The following is a 21,200-nucleotide window of genomic DNA, read 5'->3' as shown; positions in this document are numbered from 1 at the left end:
AAAGAAATTTTATTTATTGAAATATTTTTTGGTATCTTTGTAAAGAGAAAATTTATTTTTGAAAATTATTTTGTCTTGACAGGTTCGATTCCTGTTTTTACGTATCTTCAGGTGCAATGAAGAACTCAAAGACACATAGTTCTATCTATAAAAATTTTAAAATTGGTGAATTAAAATTATGTTTAGTAAAAGAAAATTTATTTTGAGATTAAAATTAATTTATAAGATAATATTTAGGATACAAGATAACGCGGTGATACATGTATCCTACGAGAAATAATATAAAAGGTGAAGAAAGATCACACAACTATATTATAAATTGTTAAAAGATATTTTTATTTGTAAATAAAAATTTTGAACTTATATTTAAATTATGATTAATGTTGATAGAGAATTTAAGATAACATAAGTTATACATAAATCTCTTATAATTTTTAGACAATTGAAGATAATATAAATCACACATCGATGTTGCAAAAATTTGTATAATATAATAAAATGAAGAAATGATTGGTTATTTAATTTATTAAAATTTCAAATATAACTTAAAAAAAATTAAAATATGGAATTAATGAAAAGAATAAATATATTTTAATAAAGAATTTATTATTATTTAATAAAAGAATTAAACTTCTTTTGACAGATTTATATTTTCATAGAACCTAAGGTAATGTTAGTACACAAAGATTCTATCAATTTATAACACATAGCGGTAGAGTAGCTATACGTTAATGTTATAAATTGATGCAAATATTGTATTATTTATTTACTTAATATTAAATTAAAAATAAAATTTATTTATCATTAAATATTTAAAATTATACAGTATGATAAAAGATAATAATACTAAATAATATAAATAAATTATAAACATGCAAACAATAGAATAATATATAAAAATTAAGATTAAATTAATTATAATCACTCTTTATTACAATCCTAATTACTATTGTTAAAAAAAATTAATAAATGGGATTAAGAGAACTGAATAAAAAAAGTAAAGAACGAAATATTTCATTTAACATAAATAAAATATGAGATAGATAAAAATAAGAACTCCATTTCCGTACAAAAAAATAGCAAAAAAGTAATAATAAAAATAAACATGAAAATAAACTTGATTAATAAATTATATATATATATATATAAAGAGTCAGGTTGGCCTCGTACAGTTTTCTTTACTTTTCCGTCCTTTACTTAATGCATGTTATAAAAAATATATATATAAAAAAATAGCATGATTTCATTTATTTGAAAGGCTTATTTTATGTGTGTGCAGTATTGTTCAAAGTAGGTGCTGAGTGAACATAGGGAAGGTGCACGTTGTAGCATTTCGAGCCTTGCACTCTTGTTTACATTAATTTAAAAAAATAATAATAATCATATATGATAGCTTCATTCCTTATCTTATTTCACGTATGCACACCCAGCAAAAAATCAAGTAGCTAAGTTTAGTTTCTCAGCCTTTTCTCTTTATCTTAGATCTGTGCCCATCAAACAAAAATTTTAAACCTTGCAATCATAAAAAAAAGGAGCATTATACTCGTAATGAAGAAAATGAATACCTGAGCACAGCAAATGCCAAAAATCTAAGCTTTTCTCTTTTCATGTATGAAGTTAGTTTTGAAATTGGGATATAAGCTTGCATAGTGTAGGGCTTTCGTTTCCAAGAACTAGTCTCTCTCTTTTTTCAAAATTTTTCATTTTTCTGTAGAACAATTTTATTTTGTTTTTATTTTTACATATATTTTTTTTATAAAAATTGGAGGCAAAAATTGGTTTTACAGTTGCCCCCTCTTTACTCAATTCATATCAATTAGAGATATTTTGAAGTTAGAGTTGATAAGAACTGAATAAAGAAGTGAATCATTTTTTTCCTGAAACGAACAAGGTGTACAAGGAATACAAAGATGAATATGTGAACACTCAGCTGTTAGAGAAAATTATAATTTATGACAATTTGTGTTAAACAAAATTATGAATCGACATTGAAATTTAACTAAAAACAAATGTTGTCAGATAGATACTAGGCTTAAACAAAAGGATTAGAGGTGGAAAGTGCCAGTTAGGTTCTGAACTTTGACATACAGGTAAAAGGTGCAAGTCATGTTTTGGATTATGAAAGAAAAGTGGAAGGTGATTGTCAAGTCAGAAGAGTGAAATATGTTAGTTAGGTTCTAGACCTTGACAAGGAAGTGAAAGGTTTCAAACAAGTTATGGGCTTTAATAGAGAAATAAAACATGCCAGTCAGGTACCGAGCTCTGATAAAGAAGTGAAGGGTGTCAGTCAGGTTCTGAGCTTAATAGAAAATAAAAAGTCAGATAGCCTTAGACCTTAATAGTGAGAGTAAAACAAAAAAGTAAAGAAATCAATTAGTTTCCAAATTTTGGTGAAAGGTAAAGTACTCGGTTAGATCTTGGACATGGACTAAACATAAAGGTTGTACGGCAGATAATGGATAAAAACAAATACATGCTAATGTAATAATGTGATTGCACAAACTGGATGAATGTTAACATATGGAGAAAATTAATGCATGATGATGTCAAATGATGTGGTGAGACATTAAATTAAAACAAACTTTTTTTTTTGGGATTTTACTTTTCAACCTTATTAGAACATGCATCTCAAGATTCATGAATGAGTACACTTTTCTGTCAAGATCAACTCTTTCATGAAATCTGAGTTGAGTGAGGCATCAACCAAATTGGATTGCCATTTATTTTTGAATTGTCGAGAGGAGTCAACTTCTTCTATCATGCTAAACTTGACAGGAAATTGACCAAACTTACCATGTGATTTTTTTTTTGAGCCTATAACTGTAAGTGTATTTTCTTATTACGCTTTTAGCAATTTACATGCTTCTTTTTAGTATATAATTACTGAAATGATAATAGAATTATTGGTCAATATTGTTGAAACGTTCAAGTAAATGAAGTGGTATATTGATAAACGCTCAAATTTGCATAAAGATTTATCGCCAATCCTCATCAAAATATGCAAAAAAAAATTATGTAGTCTAAGATGCAAGCCTAGGTTGTCTCCAATGACATTGGTTGAGAATATGCATCAAACATGTTATAAATGTAACATCCTAATTTTTACTCTTTCAATGTTCATGTGTGTTAGCACGATTTAATCTTTTTCAAAGGTAATTAAATGCATTTTTGCAAAATTTTACGATGTTGATAAAAATACTTATTTTTATTTTGTTAAAATAATTCGTCTTTAAATACATGTTTGATTTATTTTTGAAAGATAAGATTTTCTAATACTTTGAATTACTTACAATCCGTTAAGTATAATTGATTTTCAAATTTCTAACACATCAATAAAGGTGGTGTAGTGGTGTAAGGGCTAGTCTTTTACTTTGGACTTGGAGGACTTGGGTTCAAGTTCTATTAAGTCAATTTTAATTTCAGATTTTTAAGTGTGTGAAAAGTCCATGATGCCCACATGATTCTCCCCACCATTTTCTCTCATTTTGCAACAAGCCTTATGCTGGAAACCAACATCCTTCCATAGCCAAAATCTTTGAGCACTCTCCCCTCCATTCTTTAAGCAAGATTTTCCTACTTTTCCTTCTACAAAACTTGAAACTGCAACCTCCATTGTACCAAGAAAACTCATTTCTTTTGCTCTTGCATGTTGAAAGGAGTGTGTTGATTGCTCTCTGAACATCCAAGCAAGGTAAAAACAGTCTTTCATCTTTCTTTCTCAATGTTTTCACCAATCAAAGCAAGGAAATGAAGTTTTTGCACCTCCTCAATGAAAAAGCATGGAGCTTTCTGTGTCCAGCTACTGTGTGAGTCAATTTTGACCATTAAACATATTTTGTTTGGCCTAACCTCTGCATATTTGGATTGTGCAGTGAAAAATCTTTCAAACGCAAGTGGTTTCACTCAAAATGGATATCAAAATCATAAGTTATAGTGAAAATGGTGAGATCACTCCTTGTTCTGCATTTTCAGTGTTTCAGCAGTAAAGGAGACTATTTTTCTCATTTCTGTGATCTCCAAAACCTAACATGAAACATCCCTATGTATTCTTTGCAGAATTATCTTTCTAACGGTGTATCTTGAGCTCAAATCTGACATTGTTTGCCCCCTCAATTGCGTAGGATACATAAGCACCCACATTTTTACATTTTCTGCAGAAATAGTATAAAGAAATAATTTTTATGCCCTTTGTATTGATCTGTTTCAACCTGAAAAATTAATTTTCATAAACTACATGAAAATAGCTTTCCAACGCATATTTTTATGTTAATTTTGGACTTTGTTTAAATACCTTATGAAATGAATTACAAAAGTGGTGCAAAGCTGGAAAACTTGCGTGAACAGCAGTGAAGTTTGATTTTTCTACACCTTCCTGTGCATTAAAACTTAATTTTTAAAATTTTATTTTAATCCTTAGGATCTTAGCTATCTAACAAAATCTGCAGATCATGATTTGGACTTTGTTTGAATTCGTTACGCTTAATTTTACAAACATCGCACAAATATGAAGTTTTTCAGTTTTCTGCAATGAGTGCATGGCTGTTTCTGAATTTTTAAAAATACTAGCTCTTGGGCATTTTGGCTCAAAGGATTCTGATAGACTCCTCTCTAATATGACATCGGGAAGTCCAAGAAAAAGAACCTGTAGACCACCTTACTCACCAAGGTAAGGAGGAAGAGGTATTTCAAGTAAACAGTAAGAAAAGAAATAAATGAAAGAGGGTTGTCCCTTAACCTTGAGGTCTAGAACACATGTATTAGGAGACATGTGGTATTTGAATTACAAGTTGACATTTTTTTACTTGAGACTTTTGATGTTTTAAAATATAATTATAAGTATATTTTGATTTTGACGAATCTCCATATTTGGTTGAGAATTATTTTACACTTGATATTTGAGTAAATATTATTTTATGAAAATTTTGAATTATTTTAAGTGAACTATTTACTCAATGCTTATCAAAAACCAAAGATCAATTAAACAAAATGCTTGATTGAAATGTCCAATATGAGTAATACGAGTGGTGTATTTGAATAGGATATCTTGTGTGTTGTGCTCTTTGAAAATATATGGTTTGGCGCATGTGTTGTGTAAAGCACTAAGAATATGCATATAGGTATATGCAGGCTGAGTGGGCACCATTTCTGAACTTGAGCCCTTTGAGGATGGAAAAGTGTAATAATACACTAAGAGGAAATTGATATGTAAGTATATACTCTCTAAGGAGTTTGAAAATAAATGAATAGTGTAACTCTAGTCGGGTAATGGTTGGAACTTAAGGAAAGAGATAAAGCTAGTGAGTTTGAAACACTTAGAGAAAGTGCATTGAGGCATGAATATAAGTACTTGTCAATTCTCTCTCTCTCTCTCTCTATATATATATATATATATAGATATATATATATATAGATATATATATATATATATATATATATGGTTCTAAATAGTTGATGAAATCATGTGAAATCTTAAATTTGGCCCGGGCCTATGTGCGTGATTAAGGGAGTGAAACTCCAAAAGTGTGCATGACTATTCAGAAGGCAAATGTGTGCGAAATCTCACTCCCCTGTGAAGGAAGTCACGAGGTTATTTTATAACTGTTGTTGGTGAAAGATAAGGAGGACCTCAACGTCTAGAGGATTTAATGAAGTTGGGTGACTCACTAATAGTCCTACGAGTATCTTGGGCCCCAGAACTCTGGCTGAAGTCTCCATGCTATGCTCCTTTATCCTGACCTTCTCCTGAGGCTTATCTTATTAGTCGAGCTAGATCGGTTAGTGGAGGTTCGAGTCCCCACCATACATGCGAAATGTAGGCTGGCTAGTGAAACTCCCAACAACTTCTGAACAATAGGATTGTTATGGATCCAAAGTTGCATAAGCATAAAAATGAGATTTTGCCAAACCAAGAGTTATTATTTGCATTAATCATGCATCATGTAATTAGACTTGCATTTTGTTAGATTGTAAAAGTTACAATGGTGTTAATGTGACATATGCTCGTACTTTTTTGTTTCTTTTCTGAAGGTTATTTACTTGGAAATATATCTCACTCCTTCTTTTCTTTGTTGAAATATGTTGTGGTGTTGGACATTTTCTTTTAGTTGTCACAGATCTTGAGGATGATCTTTCTCTATCTTATTCTCCACGTTGAGCTCAATTTGAAGAGGATCCTTCAGATACCAAGGAGATAGAGGAGGACTCTTCCAAGAAGTCCTGACCGCTATTTAGTTTTTTTTTTTGTCCACTGCTAGAGCACTCCACTCATTGTATGGTGGAGAATTCGATACTTTATATTTTATTTTGGTAGCTTGGGTGTAATGTACTTTGTTTTAGTACTCTGATGGTCATGGATTATGTTTTAAGATTCTTAGATAATTTGTGGTTACTTTAGATAATTACGTGATTATTTATATGACCAGGTTTATGTTATCATTTATCTTCTGATTTTTATTTGAATGGAATCAAATAGGTATGAAATTGGGTCTTCAATGCATACAGGTAATGAATGTGAACTCTATGGGTTTGTCCCCTAAGGGAGTTCTAGTTGAAGTGATAAATCACATGTTGTATCTCATATTATTAGTAATTAGCTCGTGAGCAGGTGAAAAAGATTAGAGTCCACTTGTATAGTTATGTTAATATATGGTATGGCTATATTATTCAAGTGATACTTACTAATATTATGATTTTCTAAACTATGAGTAAATGAAAAAAAGAATAAAATCTTATGAGTAATTATTAGTAATAAGAGTATGACATGAATCTTTTTAAACTGTTGCCTATCAGGTGCATGGAAAATCAAGATTCATGCTGTGATCGCATGTCACTTTAAAATATATTAAAATGCAACTTTCTCAATACTCAAGAATGATAGTGGTATCCATAAACTAGGTTGAATAATCCTATGCACTCATGTTAAAAAAAAATCCCATTTGGTCCAAGACTTTTAATAGCAATATGTGTACATTACACGTCAAGTTATCTAAAAGTAGTAGGATTATCGAGTCTCGATCTTTGTTGCCGTTACAATAAACATTAACTACGAAAGCAATTAATTGGGGGGTTGTGTGATTCCAAATTCAATATAGAGAGCAAGAAGCAAAATTATAAAGTTCAATCAATAAAAAGTAATAACCCCTAGTTCATTCATGTAGACTCTATCCTATTCTTCTCAAGATTTAATACTCTTGCTCTCTTCCTAGAATTAGGTTAATTTAACAAGTGAAAATCAACCTTATATTCCCATATGGATTAAGCAATTCAATAGACTTCAATCTCTCATCCCAAGATTATGCAACCTTAGAAATAAACCCAGAATTAAGCAATTCAAGTTTAGAATCTCATTAAAACGAATTAGGGTTAATTAAGCAATGTCCCCCCATTTAACCATTAATTCAATTCAAGAGATTAGGAAGAAGAAATTCATGAAAGAAAATAAATTATATTAATATTCAAAACCTAAGAATTCAAGAGTCTAAGTGAACTCACTAGGGATTACAAAAGGTTTAGCCCTCCATGAGGATAGGTCTCACCATTACAAAGTTAAAGTAAAGAGAAATCAATAACATAAATGCAGAAATCAAAGAGAAGTAGAAAGAAAATAAAAATCAAATCCTAGGTTAAACCATTGGCTGTCACCCAAGGCTGACTTAAGCTCTGCAAAGTGCTCCTAAAACAGCAAAAATCTAAAAGTGTCAAAAGATCCTAACCCTAATTTTCAAAAATCTATTTATAGTCAAATGATAATAGCTACACGCAGCTTCCCAAGCCTTTACGTTCCTTTCTGAAGCTGTCACTACTGTAGGTGATAGTGGCTACGCGCACTGTGCGTAGCTACTATGGTGACCAAAAGTAGCTACACGCAGCCGTGCATCATTTTGTACTCGCTACATGAAAAAGTAGAATTTAAACTCCTAAAGATTGTAATGATAATTTGATTTATGAAGTTGATATTTTGGAAAAAGTTTGGTTAGTGATGATTATTTTCAGTTATATATTAATCTTATTTCTTTTAGAGATAACTTAAATCCTCGTGTTATAGATAATTTGTCTAGAATGGTTATTATTATTATTATTATTTTGCTAGTAAACAGGGCTTAAGCCCAAACAAACACAAAACTAGGCCATTGGCCTAGGCCACAAAGTACTTATAGCATCAAGATTTAAGAGAGGGAGAAGAAAGGAAAGGGCCTCATTAAACACAACAGAAAGCTCACCAAGAAAACTTAAGTGCATGTTCTCCACTTACGGGGTAGTTGAGCTCTTTCAGCATTTGCTTTCACCTACAGTGTCCCCAATTCGATCTCAGTCAGTACCTTAGGTTGAAGAGTTGTTAAGTAGATACACCCATATTTTTTATGAGTCAAAGAGGCTCCCTCTTATACGAAAAAATGACCATCAAATTCCTCCGATGAAAGGAGCTAATCCCGTGAACGTCTTACATAAAAATTTAAAAAAAAATATTATCTTCACTTTTAGAGATAAATTTAAACAACTAATATTAAAATTTGCTTCACTTTTATAATTCTAATATATATATATATATATATATATATTAGTAAAAAAAATTACCACTTTTAAATTCAATTTAAAAAATTGATGTAAAGTATATTATTAACATTACAAAAAAAGAGGTATGACGTGGCATGAATCTAAGTGAAAACCGGGAACACTGCATCTCCGAAAATGGCAACAGGTTACAGTTAATTCCTGAGTTAATGAGTTGCCGTGTCTCAGTCTTAGGTAACTAACAGCTGTTGTCTATTTGTCAGTCCACCCTTATGAACACAACTCAACCCCCTCTCTCTCTCTCTCTCTAAACAAAATATAATATATAATAATTATTATTATCTTATTTGGATTATTCTATAATTATTTTTATCATCTTATATCAAATTCTTTATTAATGTTAAGAAATATTGGGTTGGTGAAGTAAATGATTGAGGGTTTGATGCAGATCCGTTAGGTTTCAAGTTTAAAAACTCTCTCTCACATACACACTCTCTGTATATGAAGCTGTCGGTGGCGGCATAATAGTCAAGTTCGTAGTTACATTGTCACTTTCGTCATGCTTAAGCCATTTGTGTATTTTTATATATATTTACAGCTATGCACATGCTAATTGAGAAAGAAAGCTTAAACTTTGAGAACGGACATAGACATAGATAGAGAGAGAAACATGTCTCTGTTGTCCCTCTCTCTCTCTCATTCTCTCTCTTTCTCTCTCTCTGTCGGTCAAATTTTCGATCTAGGTCTCTTTTATTCACTTCTTAATCTTGTGGAGTTGTTGTCTCATTGATTCCTTGTGGGAATTGTTGAATTGGGGTGCTTCTGATTCTGTCTCTTTCTCTCACTTTCTTTGTGAAATTCTAAGTAGGGGGGCTCTGATCCAGTTTTTGGCTTCATTGCCCAGCAATTTCATCTGGGGTTGTTCACAATCTCAGTGATCCATCTGTTTTGGTGACAAAGATTGCTTTTTTGAGGTAACTCTTTGATGCAATGTGAAAATTTCTGTTGTGTTTTGTTGCTGGGGAAGTTGAGAAAAATGAAAACCGTGTCTTTTTAAATTTTTGAATTAGATTTGGCATCACAGAGGAAGAACATTTTTTTTATTGCATTTGGTGAGAGTTAAAGCGGCTCGTTGCTTCAGTCATACATAATGAACATTTCATTGTTTAAATTTGGACCCTCATTTCATTTCATCAACCTTTTCTCAGCAACCTATCTGAGTCCAAGAGATCTAAACTTTTTTACATGTTTCAAATTATTGATATTGCTTGTTGGTACATATTGATCTAATTTACGGTCTTGTTCACAGGCCTTGCACAGATCCAAGCTTCAATTTCTATACTAAGAATAGGAGCTGCTTCTGAAGTGGGACTTGGAGTGGATTGAAAGGAAGGAATCTTCCAAACTGATCTTCTCAGCAATTAGAAAGTGCATAAGGCTTTTAAGTAATGTGTGTATTTAGTTGAGCATGAACTATCTTTGATCTGTTATTAGCATCTGGGAAGAGCTAAGTAAGAGCCTATGATGGAGTCAGAAGGGGAAGCTGGGGTGAGTTAAATGAAATTTCCATTTGATTTTCCTTTGAATAGCATAAGTAGCTGTTATTTAGGTGACATTATTGTCGATTGATTCTGAATGACACATTTTGGTACCATTTGCTATACGCAGGCGAAGCCGATGAGCACATTGGGTGGCCAAGTATGCCAGATCTGTGGTGATAATATTGGGAACACTGTGGATGGTGAACAGTTCATTGCTTGCGATGTTTGTGCTTTCCCTGTCTGCAGGCCGTGCTATGAGTATGAAAGGAAAGATGGAAATCAGTCTTGCCCTCAGTGCAAGACCCGGTACAAGAGGCACAAAGGTATATATGGATAAAATCTGTTGCATAATACAAAGTAATTTTCAATATCCTTTAAGCATGTAATGCAAGCTTCATAAGACAAAAACAAGGGAAGATTTTGACATCATTGAAAATATGAAGTTTGCATGGTAGCAAATTGACCTCTTTCTATGAACTGAGCGAGAAAGGCGCTAGGTTCTTATTTTAGAGAAAATATATCATTTTTCTTGAAGAGATTATAGTACTGGAACTTATATAGCCTTGACAAGATTTAAACTAAATCACTAAACAAAGTCTGTAAACCTGAGCAAGTCCTTCACTTTTGGAATATACAAAGGACAGTGTTGGTAGTTGTAGACTGCAGTGCTATGCCCCTACAGTTCATAGTCTGGGCTCTATCTTTTTTTCATCCCAAATCTGCAAAGTGTATAGATAGTTCATAGAATAATTCAATTGTACTTGATGATCTACTCCAACTGAATGAGGACAGACACTAGTCACTCAAGTTATATGCCTTTGATCATCTTTGTGACTGTAATTCCTTAACCAATGATAGGGTTCTTAGTATTGATTAACTTATTCAATGCTTGTTGATGTACATAGTGCAAACTGCAGTACAAAATCATAAAATAATCCTATTAATGTATACTTAAGAATATTGTTTTCCATACACTGGCCCCTGAACACAACATCCTTTTGTTTCCACCTTTTGGATTATATAGCTGCAAGAATTCTTGCTCGAATGTATTTTTTGTTATATCAAGTCTGCTGTTGTGATCTGCTATACCCAGTCCATGTATGAAGATTGAATAACCTCTACCTTTTAAATCTAATTAGTAATTACCCTGCTTATTTAATTGATTCTAGGTAGTCCTGCAATTCTTGGAGACCGGGAAGAGGATGGGGGTGCTGATGATGGTGCAAGTGACTTCAATTACAATTCAGAAAATCAGAACCAAAAGCAGAAGATTGCAGAGCGCATGCTGGGATGGCAAATGGCATATGGGCGAGCAGAGGAGGTTGGTGCTCCAAATTATGATAAGGAAGTTTCTCACAATCACATTCCTCTGCTGACCAGTGGACAAGAGGTCATTCAACTAAGTTCCTTCCTTGTTATGTTTTTCTTCACTTCCACATCCAAACTTTAAAAATGTTCACTTTCTTTGTCTTCCCCTTTTAGCAAATATCTTTCAGTGTTGTTTGAAATTTGATTTTCTTTGATATATCTTTGATTCAGGTGTCCGGAGAATTGTCTGCAGCCTCACCTGAGAGGTTGTCAATGGCGTCTCCTGGAGGTGGCCGGGGGAAGCGTGTCCATAATCTTCAATATTCATCTGATATTAATCAATCACGTATGTCCTCCCTGCTCTTGAACCATGCATATTTTCATATCGTGTGATTGTTATATTTCTTCTTTATCTAACTATCTGATAGTGATTTTAGGCGTTTGGTTATTATAATTGTGCAGCAAATATTAGGGTTGGGGATCCTGGATTGGGCAATGTTGCATGGAAAGAAAGAGTTGATGGCTGGAAAATGAAGCAAGATAAGAATGTTGTTCCAATGAGCACAGGCCAAGCTACTTCTGAAAGAGGAGCTGGAGATATTGATGCTAGTACTGATGTGCTTGTGGATGATTCCTTGTTGTGAGTTCTTCGTTGTTTATTTATAAGAATATGTGTTACTTCATTTCTGTTGCGAGTCTTTTTACTCCTAGCTCTGTTGGTGTCAAAGAGCTATTTTGAATGAGTGTGATTTATATTATCTTCATTGCTGTTGTTTTTTCAGCAGTTAAAATCCCATCCGATTCAGTAATATATCATGACTGATACCTTGAGAGTTTTTAATCCAATTCTGTTGTGATTTTTTCTTATAATTGTGTTAAATAAGCAAAGTAATTCAGTCAAGTCTTGTATATGAGCCCAATGCTTGTCCCTTGTCTTCAGATTTTTGTGCATGACAGGACTATATAATTTGCTTTTTTTATGCAGGAATGATGAGGCTCGGCAACCTCTCTCCAGGAAGGTTTCTATCCCATCATCTAGGATAAATCCATACCGTATGGTCATTGTTCTGCGGTTGGTTATCCTATGCATATTTTTGCATTATCGAATAACAAATCCTGTGCCCAATGCATATGCATTGTGGTTGATATCAGTCATTTGTGAGATTTGGTTTGCCATATCTTGGATATTGGATCAGTTCCCTAAGTGGCTCCCTGTGAACCGAGAAACATATCTTGACAGGCTTGCACTAAGGTAGTCTTTCTAGACTATCATGACTTTCTCTTTCTGTCTCTGCAATGAAATTGTCATTTTACAGGTTTCATAGTCTTTCCATTTCATTATGATATTCTTTTAATACAAGCACTATGTGAGTTTCAGATATGATCGGGAAGGGGAACCATCACAGCTAGCAGCTGTTGACATTTTTGTCAGTACTGTTGATCCATTAAAAGAGCCCCCACTTGTGACTGCCAACACTGTACTATCTATTCTTGCGGTTGACTATCCAGTGGATAAGGTCTCCTGTTATGTCTCTGATGATGGTGCTGCTATGTTGACATTTGAAGCTTTGGCTGAGACAGCAGAATTTGCAAGGAAATGGGTTCCTTTCAGCAAGAAGTATAACATTGAACCCCGAGCTCCTGAGTGGTATTTTGCACAAAAGATTGACTACTTGAAAGATAAGGTTCAACCATCATTTGTCAAAGATCGTAGAGCAATGAAAGTGAGAGACTGACTTACAAATGGATTTTTCTGCTGTCTGGGCATGCAAGCGCACATCTTTTAATCTTAGCTCCTTTTTCTGTTTCACAGAGAGAATATGAAGAATTTAAAATTCGTATCAATGGACTTGTTGCAAAGGCACAAAAAGTTCCTGAAGAAGGATGGGTTATGCAAGATGGTACACCATGGCCTGGAAACAATACCAGAGACCATCCAGGAATGATTCAGGTAATTTGTTTATTTAATTTTTTTGGTCGGTTTATTCTCATGAATCATGATAAAGATGAATTCTTACAACAGCCCTTTGTGCTTCATTCATTATTTCTGGAATTATATCTCAGAAGTTTCATCTACCTAGATGGAGTAAATGTTAACTTGTTAAGGGAATGGCATTAAGTATTTTATCTTTTTTTTTTTTAAATGTTTGCCCCGGTGAATTTCTTTTGGAAAGTGTTTACTCTTGTAAATTATATTTATGGATGTTTGTATTTGTAGGTTTTCTTGGGCCAAAGTGGAGGGCTTGACACTGAGGGTAATGAACTTCCTCGGCTAGTATATGTTTCTCGTGAAAAGCGTCCAGGGTTCCAACATCACAAGAAGGCTGGTGCCATGAATGCACTTGTGAGTAACTATAGATAATGTGGAAATTACTTATCTCTACCCATGTACTTATCTCACCACTGGCAATTGATATAATTGTTGCAGGTTCGAGTTTCAGCAGTCCTTACTAATGGACCTTTCTTATTGAATCTTGATTGTGATCACTACATAAACAACAGTAAAGCCTTGAGGGAAGCTATGTGCTTTATGATGGATCCCAACCTTGGGAAAAATGTTTGCTATGTCCAGTTTCCACAGAGGTTTGATGGTATTGATAGGAATGATCGATATGCCAACCGTAATACTGTTTTCTTTGATGTAAGTATTTTGCACCATATTCATCGATTTTCTCTAAGGTTTTAGGTTAAAAGATTTGTGTTGATGACATTCAATTTATTGTTGCATGGATGATCCCTTGTACTTCACATATATTGGCTTTAGCTTAATTGTGATATTTATTTTCCCCAACTTGCCTCTTTCTGAACAGATAAATCTGAGAGGTTTGGATGGCATTCAAGGACCTGTTTATGTGGGTACAGGATGTGTCTTTAATAGAACAGCTTTATATGGTTATGAGCCTCCTGTTAAACCCAAACATAAAAAGCTTGGGTTGCTTTCTTCATTCTGTGGTGGTAATCGAAAGAAGGGCTCAAAATCTAGCAAGAAAGGCTCAGACAAGAAAAAATCTAGCAAGCATGTTGACCCAACTGTGCCCATCTTCAGCCTTGAGGATATAGAAGAGGGGGTGGAAGGTATGCCAGTCATTTATTTTTTGTTATGGTCTGCTGCATGCATTTCATTGGTAGTCTTTCATGTTAACTATTTTTTGTCACATCTTGTTGTATGAAAATTGTTATATCTATTGTTGTTCCATTGCTAAAAATACGAGCATGGTAGCTTGCCTTCAGGATTCTATGAGGCTTCAAGTCTTAAACTGACTGGCCCATCTATAAAATTGCATACGCCTTATTAAAATTGTGCATTTTCATAGTTATTTTAAAATGTGTTTGGTGAATACTTTGCATGGCAATTTATTTTGAGTTGTTTTCAATTGCTTAACACTTTGCTTTGCTTCTAAAACCTTTTTATTTAGGTGCTGGATTTGACGATGAGAAATCACTACTTATGTCACAAATGAGCCTTGAGAAAAGGTTTGGTCAGTCCGCTGTTTTTGTTGCCTCTACACTTATGGAAAATGGTGGTGTTCCTCAGTCTGCAACTCCAGAAACTCTTCTTAAGGAGGCCATTCATGTTATCAGTTGTGGTTATGAGGATAAAACAGAATGGGGAAGTGAGGTACGAGTTACCTCATGTTTAATGCTATTTTATGTTTCTTACTCCCAGCTATCAGATTATTGCCAACAAATTAGTGCATTCATGGACCAAAGATCCAATAAATTAAACTTAACTATAAAATAGGCAAAGTTTCCCTTAGTATTATTAATATTTTATAAGAACACATCCAAGTGTATCTTTTATGATCTAAGTCATGCTTGAAATGGAGCTAAACTGGTGTGAGAAAGACAAAGTTTGGATTGGGGCTTGCAACAGCATGAATAAGTATGATGCTGTCTTTTTAAGAGTTTGATATTTTTCCCACTTTATACAGGAGTTAAAGGGGGAGCTTTAAAACCTCTCATTTTCTAAGTAATGTGAGATTTTACTTGAGATATAATATTTTTCAAACCTTTTCTCTAGTTGACATATTGAATAAATGAGAACTAAGTAATGTGAGATTTTACTTGAGGCATAATTTTTTCCAACCTTTTCTCTTGTTGACATATTCAATAAATGAGAACTAAGTAATGTGAGATTTTACTTTTAGTCTCTAGCAATCCACCCTTTAGAAACACCTAAACTCTTTGAGTACAATATCGCGCATCCACAATCATCCTCCCATCCATAGCTATGAGGAACTTTGCCCGCATAACTAGTTTATTCTTTTGAACTATCTTCATGGCCACTAGGCATGAAAGTGACCTCGGTTTGTAGTTTCTTCACTCTGGATAAAAATTAAAAAGCTGATTTAACATTCAAACAGTGGATTTGTTTTTTGTCTCAACCATTCTTTAATTATTAGCATTTCTGCACTAAATATGGGTGCTTGTAGTGTAATGAGTGTATTACTAGAAGAAACAAGAACCATTGATATAATTACCTTCAAAGATAATCACTCTTTTGCCTTGTGTGCCACAGATAGGATGGATCTACGGTTCTGTCACAGAAGATATTCTTACTGGATTCAAGATGCATGCTCGCGGTTGGAGATCTATATACTGCATGCCCAAGCTCCCAGCATTTAAAGGTTCTGCTCCTATCAATCTTTCAGATCGTCTGAACCAAGTGCTTCGTTGGGCTTTAGGTTCAGTGGAAATTCTTCTAAGTCGACACTGTCCCATCTGGTATGGTTATAGCGGAAGGCTAAAGTGGCTCGAGAGGTTTGCATATGTGAACACCACAATCTATCCAGTCACTGCCATTCCCCTTCTGATGTATTGTACCTTACCTGCTGTCTGTCTCCTGACTAACAAGTTCATTATTCCACAGGTTTGTGATATCTTCATTAATATAATTCACTCAGTCAATAGCAATTTCCTTACAGTCTTAATTTGGATACTGTTCTCAATGATCATTCTTCTAAATTCCCTCCATTACCTTATTGCGGTTATGGGTGGGATATATTACTAAAAGCAAAATGAACAAAAATATTAGAGGGGGAGAAAGGAAGAGTGAAAGAAAAGTAAGACGATAAACAATCATCATTTATAATAAACAATAAGATGTGGAGATATCAATGTTGTCTTGATTCCAGTCATCTATACATTGACTGTTGAGGACTGATCACAAGTTTATCAAAATTTAGAAAATTTCAAAAGTTAATTCTTTTATGGGATAGGATGATCGATAACAATGTCCATAGATGAATCACGTTTTCTTAGATTAAGAATTCTCTGGTTAGCTCATCCTAAAATTGGAAATATACTTACAAGGATATCCTACATTGTAATTCTCTCATATTTTCCTCCCACAAATTGCCTTGCTACTGACTTGAGACTTGGAAACTGGCACTCTTTAGTCCTACAAATTGAAATGTCTCTTGTGCAAACATATAATAACTTCTCAAAATGTTATCTAGTGTGACAATATTGTACCTGTTTTTTGGGGGTTTAGTTATTTTATTTTACTTGCAGATTAGTAACGTTGCAAGTATATGGTTTATCTCTCTCTTTCTTTCCATCTTTGCAACGGGCATTCTTGAGATGAGGTGGAGCGGCGTCGGAATTGACGAGTGGTGGAGAAATGAACAATTTTGGGTCATTGGTGGTGTTTCAGCCCATCTTTTTGCTGTGTTCCAAGGTTTACTCAAAGTGCTGGCTGGAATTGACACAAACTTCACTGTTACCTCAAAGGCATCAGATGAAGATGGAGACTTTGCAGAACTCTACATGTTCAAATGGACAACCCTTCTCATTCCACCCACAACACTTCTCATCATAAACTTGGTGGGGGTTGTTGCAGGTATCTCCTATGCCATCAACAGTGGTTACCAATCATGGGGTCCCCTCTTTGGTAAGCTTTTCTTTGCATTTTGGGTGATCATCCATCTCTACCCCTTCCTCAAAGGTCTCATGGGACGCCAGAACAGAACGCCAACCATTGTCGTCGTCTGGTCCATTCTTCTTGCATCCATTTTCTCTCTGTTATGGGTCCGAATCGACCCATTTACAACAAGAGTCACTGGTCCTGATGTTGAGCAGTGTGGAATTAACTGCTAGAAAAATGAAAGATGGCAGGTTGAATTACAACTTGTCACTCACCTGGCTCAATCAACACATAAGCCTGGTGGGAATGTTGTGATTGTCTTGCAATTCTTTTGTTTAGAGCTTTTGATAATTGTTCTTCTTTCTTGCATGTTTAAGTTATGTGCAGTTGATGGTCCATACAGAAGAAAATGAAATTATTTAAGGTTGTTTATTTTTTTGTAATACTTTGAACATACCACCTTCCATTCTTTTGGATAAGCTATTTATCTTGAAGACTTTAAACTATTTATTCATCAGAAGATTACATTCTTGTATACACATCTTTGCTCCCTCAACGAGTTTTTCTTCTTATTTCTTTGTAATGCAAAGGAAGATACTTCTACATCTGCAGACACTTTGTTATACATTGTATATGATTCTTGATCAGTCTATTTTGAGTTTAACTGGCATTATTGTATCATGTTAACATATTTGTTTGCGTTACTCTCCTCTTTTAATTTAACAATCTTGAAAATATCGTGCCTTTCTAACACTAAAATCACAGTTACATGTCATATTTTCACATTCATTAAATATTTTTAATTTCATTTCTCACTCTAACTTTATACTATAAATGTTATTTTTAACTTTTGGTTGATCCTTCATCTTTTTTTTTTTTTTTAATAACTTTTCTTCATTATTAATAATATTCTAATGCATTTGATTAACTTTTAAATTTCTTTGAGGGTACATCAATAACAAAATTTAGAGTGAAATTCATGATTGTCAAATTCAAGAGCTAAATTAACGAAGTTTGCAGTGTTATGGCTAAAATTAATTGGTAGCATAAATTTCAAGCAGTAAATTATATGATAATTGACAAAATTAGGAATTAATTATACCTGTTTGCAATAGTGGAGACTAAATTAATTAAAAAAATTTATTTTAGAGCTAATTAGATTACCATAATATAGTTATAAAATAGTAAATAATAAGGCAACATTTGTCAATTTTTAGGAGGCTGGACAAAAAATATATTAAAACCTCCTTTATGAAAAAATTAGTGATAACTTTTAGAAGTAAAACATAATTTTAGAATTTCAATAAAAAAAATTGATCAAAATTTATGGCTAAAATTCAAAATATAATAATTGCTCTTTCATTGCATGTATTTCCAACATTACAAAATAGATTAATCAAAATAACAACTCTAAAACTAAATATTATACTAAGATCGATACTTAAATAAAATTATAACTACCCGTTAGCTGAGGGATTAGACCAATTGATGTTGATCAAGGTTAACTCGATTCTGTGTTGATTAAAATCATTTCCAGTACTACCTTCAAATATTAGAACTTCAAGGAAAACGTACGAAATACATCGTAATAATAATGTAAAAGTTTCTAAACTAATTTGAGCAATAACCAATAATAAATCTACGTTTATTATGAGTAAAATCTTCAATTTCAGGATAACTTAATAATTAGAAAAACATAATTTAGATTTTATTTTTTATGAATTAAGTGTAAAATGAAACTAGTATAATATATTACACAACACAGGAAGTCAAAATCTCAATTCAAACAACGAATCCTCTTAAAGATATAGTTATGTATAATCTTGAGCTTTATTAGAATTAAAATAGGTAAGAATTGAAGACAAAAAAAAAATGTTAACAGAGTCATTTACAATAAGGCAAGAATTAGAGGATAAATCTGCAATTAGACAGAGATGTTCCTTCTTATATTAAGAACCCTCCCTGGCACGAAAACACAACACTTATGTAAGAGTCAAAGAGATTCTAGTGTCATTTATTTTGTGTATGTTATTTTAAAGGAATTAACATTTTTTTAATATAAAAAATTATTAAATAAAATATGTTAATTTTTTAAAATTTATTATTATTACTTGATTTGTTAGAATTAATTTCTTAATTAGTTGATTTAAAGCTTTGGTTACATATTATCTTTTTAAATGGATTATTGTCAATGGATACGTTTCTCTTCTATTATAAAAACGATGGTTGCATATGCATTTAACATACTAATAAAATTTGGTAATTTTTACGGTTTCTTATAAGTTAAAAAGATATTATATATTTTTAAACATAAGAAATAATTACTACCATTAATTTTGTATAAATAAATAAGGTTAGTAGTTTATTTTTAAAAAATGTGAATATTTTTTAATCTCTAATATATTTAAAAAATCAAAATTGTCAATTTAAAAAAATTATATAATGTCCTCTTAAGTTTATGAGTATCATGACAATTGATAAATTCATATTTTACTAATATTTTAGTTAACTTTTTAGTATATTTTTAATAAAAAAATAGTTAAAAAAGTTTTAATTCCATAAAAATTTCAATTGTTTAAATAAGTTCAATTTCCTTAAAATAGTTTAATTTGTTTAGATTTCTATTGTAATTTTGCTTATTAGAATAAATGTGCAAGGAATTCTTAGTAAAGATTCATAGATTAAAGCTTTTAGAGGAAGAATTAGATGAAAATAATTAATTTTCTCTCAAAAAATAACAACTTCAGAAGAATGTAGTGTCAAAGTACTTAGTGTGATAATTTTTCTCACAAACACAAAAAGTAATCACTTCAGAGCTTGTTTTGAAGAGTTCAACTGCGCATTGCTACTCTGATTACCAAAAGTGAACATTACAGATGATTTTTCAAGGAAGAAGTCTGCTCCATGACACATTTCAGAATAGCAAGATCCTCCTTTCTATTTCTTCATTTTATTCCTAGGCTTCTACATCTTTTTTTTCTCTACTTTGCCCTCATTGCATTATTCGTTTCCCAACAATACTTAATCATACATTCTTTGAATTGCATCATATTCAATTAAAGTGTCTAAAAGGCCAACATCAAGTATACCTAATCTAGGGGCAACACTTGTAGAACTAGCACATACATTTTGAGCACCTATAGAATCAGAATCAAAATAAGAAATCATAAACATAATCAGAATTAAAAACTAGAAAATACAACCACTTGATAACATATTTCATTTAAAATCCAAACAAAAATGGAGTGGGAAAGGAACTATTTCCAACAGTAGCAAAGACATAAACAATGTGAAATCATTTGGTTTAGTAGTTACACCTTCACAACCTGCAACAAAAAATACATTATTTTTATATGTAACTCAATGTTAAAACAAAAGGAGAAAAAAGAAAGAAGAAGCAAAATATAAAAGAAACAACCAGAACCATCTTGTGTTTTTAATCTTTTTCTTCTTTGGTTCTTTTGTATTCAAATGTCTTAACCTTTTGCATGTTTCGCTGTGACTTCATTGCATGCAACTCGTTCTAATCCTAATTTGATTCTTTGACTCACTTGTAGCCCTTTTTTTAACCTTCTTCATCTTTCCAATTGGGAAGAGAGAGAAATCAATAAAAAAAAAAGTAGAAATTAGTATAAAGATAAGAAATGTGAGTGTGATTGAAAGATTAAAAATTAAATTTTTAAATACAATACTTTTACCCAAAAATATAAACGCGTAAAAAGTACATTAAAAGTTAATGTTAAGATTAGTAATTTATATCGTCACATAATTCAATAATTATAAAAGGTTAAATTAAAAAATTAAAAATATAAAAGTTAGATTACACATGACTAAAAAAATAATTTTTTTATTTTTTATTTATTTAATAAAATAAATATATATCTTGATAAACATCTAAATCATTTAAGATATAAAAGACAAACACATAAATAGAATTTTTACCCTTTAAATTTTATGTTAAGAAATAGATTGAT

General features: G+C 32.3%; 1 protein-coding gene across 4 annotated transcripts; it reads left to right on the top strand.

The window, feature by feature from the left end:
* Positions 1-8,872: 8,872 nt before the first annotated feature.
* On the top strand, positions 8,873-17,905 carry LOC113856257 (cellulose synthase A catalytic subunit 3 [UDP-forming]-like). 4 transcript variants are annotated; one of them, XM_027488003.1, is made up of 16 exons: positions 9,011-9,254; positions 9,377-9,485; positions 9,821-10,059; positions 10,180-10,375; positions 11,222-11,442; positions 11,592-11,706; positions 11,823-12,000; positions 12,346-12,612; positions 12,739-13,084; positions 13,174-13,311; positions 13,579-13,704; positions 13,789-14,001; positions 14,171-14,435; positions 14,777-14,979; positions 15,880-16,230; positions 16,875-17,893. In XM_027488003.1, exons 3-16 carry the CDS (start codon positions 10,033-10,035, stop codon positions 17,457-17,459), a joined length of 3,231 nt encoding a protein of 1,076 aa, XP_027343804.1. In that variant the 5' UTR covers positions 9,011-9,254; positions 9,377-9,485; positions 9,821-10,032; the 3' UTR covers positions 17,460-17,893. The 4 variants fall into 4 exon arrangements, with proteins under 4 accessions (XP_027343803.1, XP_027343802.1, XP_027343804.1 ...); XM_027488002.1 differs by having other exon boundaries at positions 8,873-9,485; positions 16,875-17,905; XM_027488001.1 differs by lacking the exon at positions 9,377-9,485 and having other exon boundaries at positions 8,874-9,043; positions 16,875-17,881.
* The last annotated feature ends 3,295 nt before the right edge of the window (positions 17,906-21,200 follow it).

This window comes from Abrus precatorius, unplaced genomic scaffold (genome assembly GCF_003935025.1).
Source record: "Abrus precatorius isolate BTA unplaced genomic scaffold, Abrus_2018 Scaffold11, whole genome shotgun sequence".
Classification (NCBI taxonomy): domain Eukaryota; kingdom Viridiplantae; phylum Streptophyta; class Magnoliopsida; order Fabales; family Fabaceae; genus Abrus; species Abrus precatorius.
Note: the sequence above shows the minus strand (reverse complement) of the source record. Positions and strands in the feature narration are given on the sequence as shown.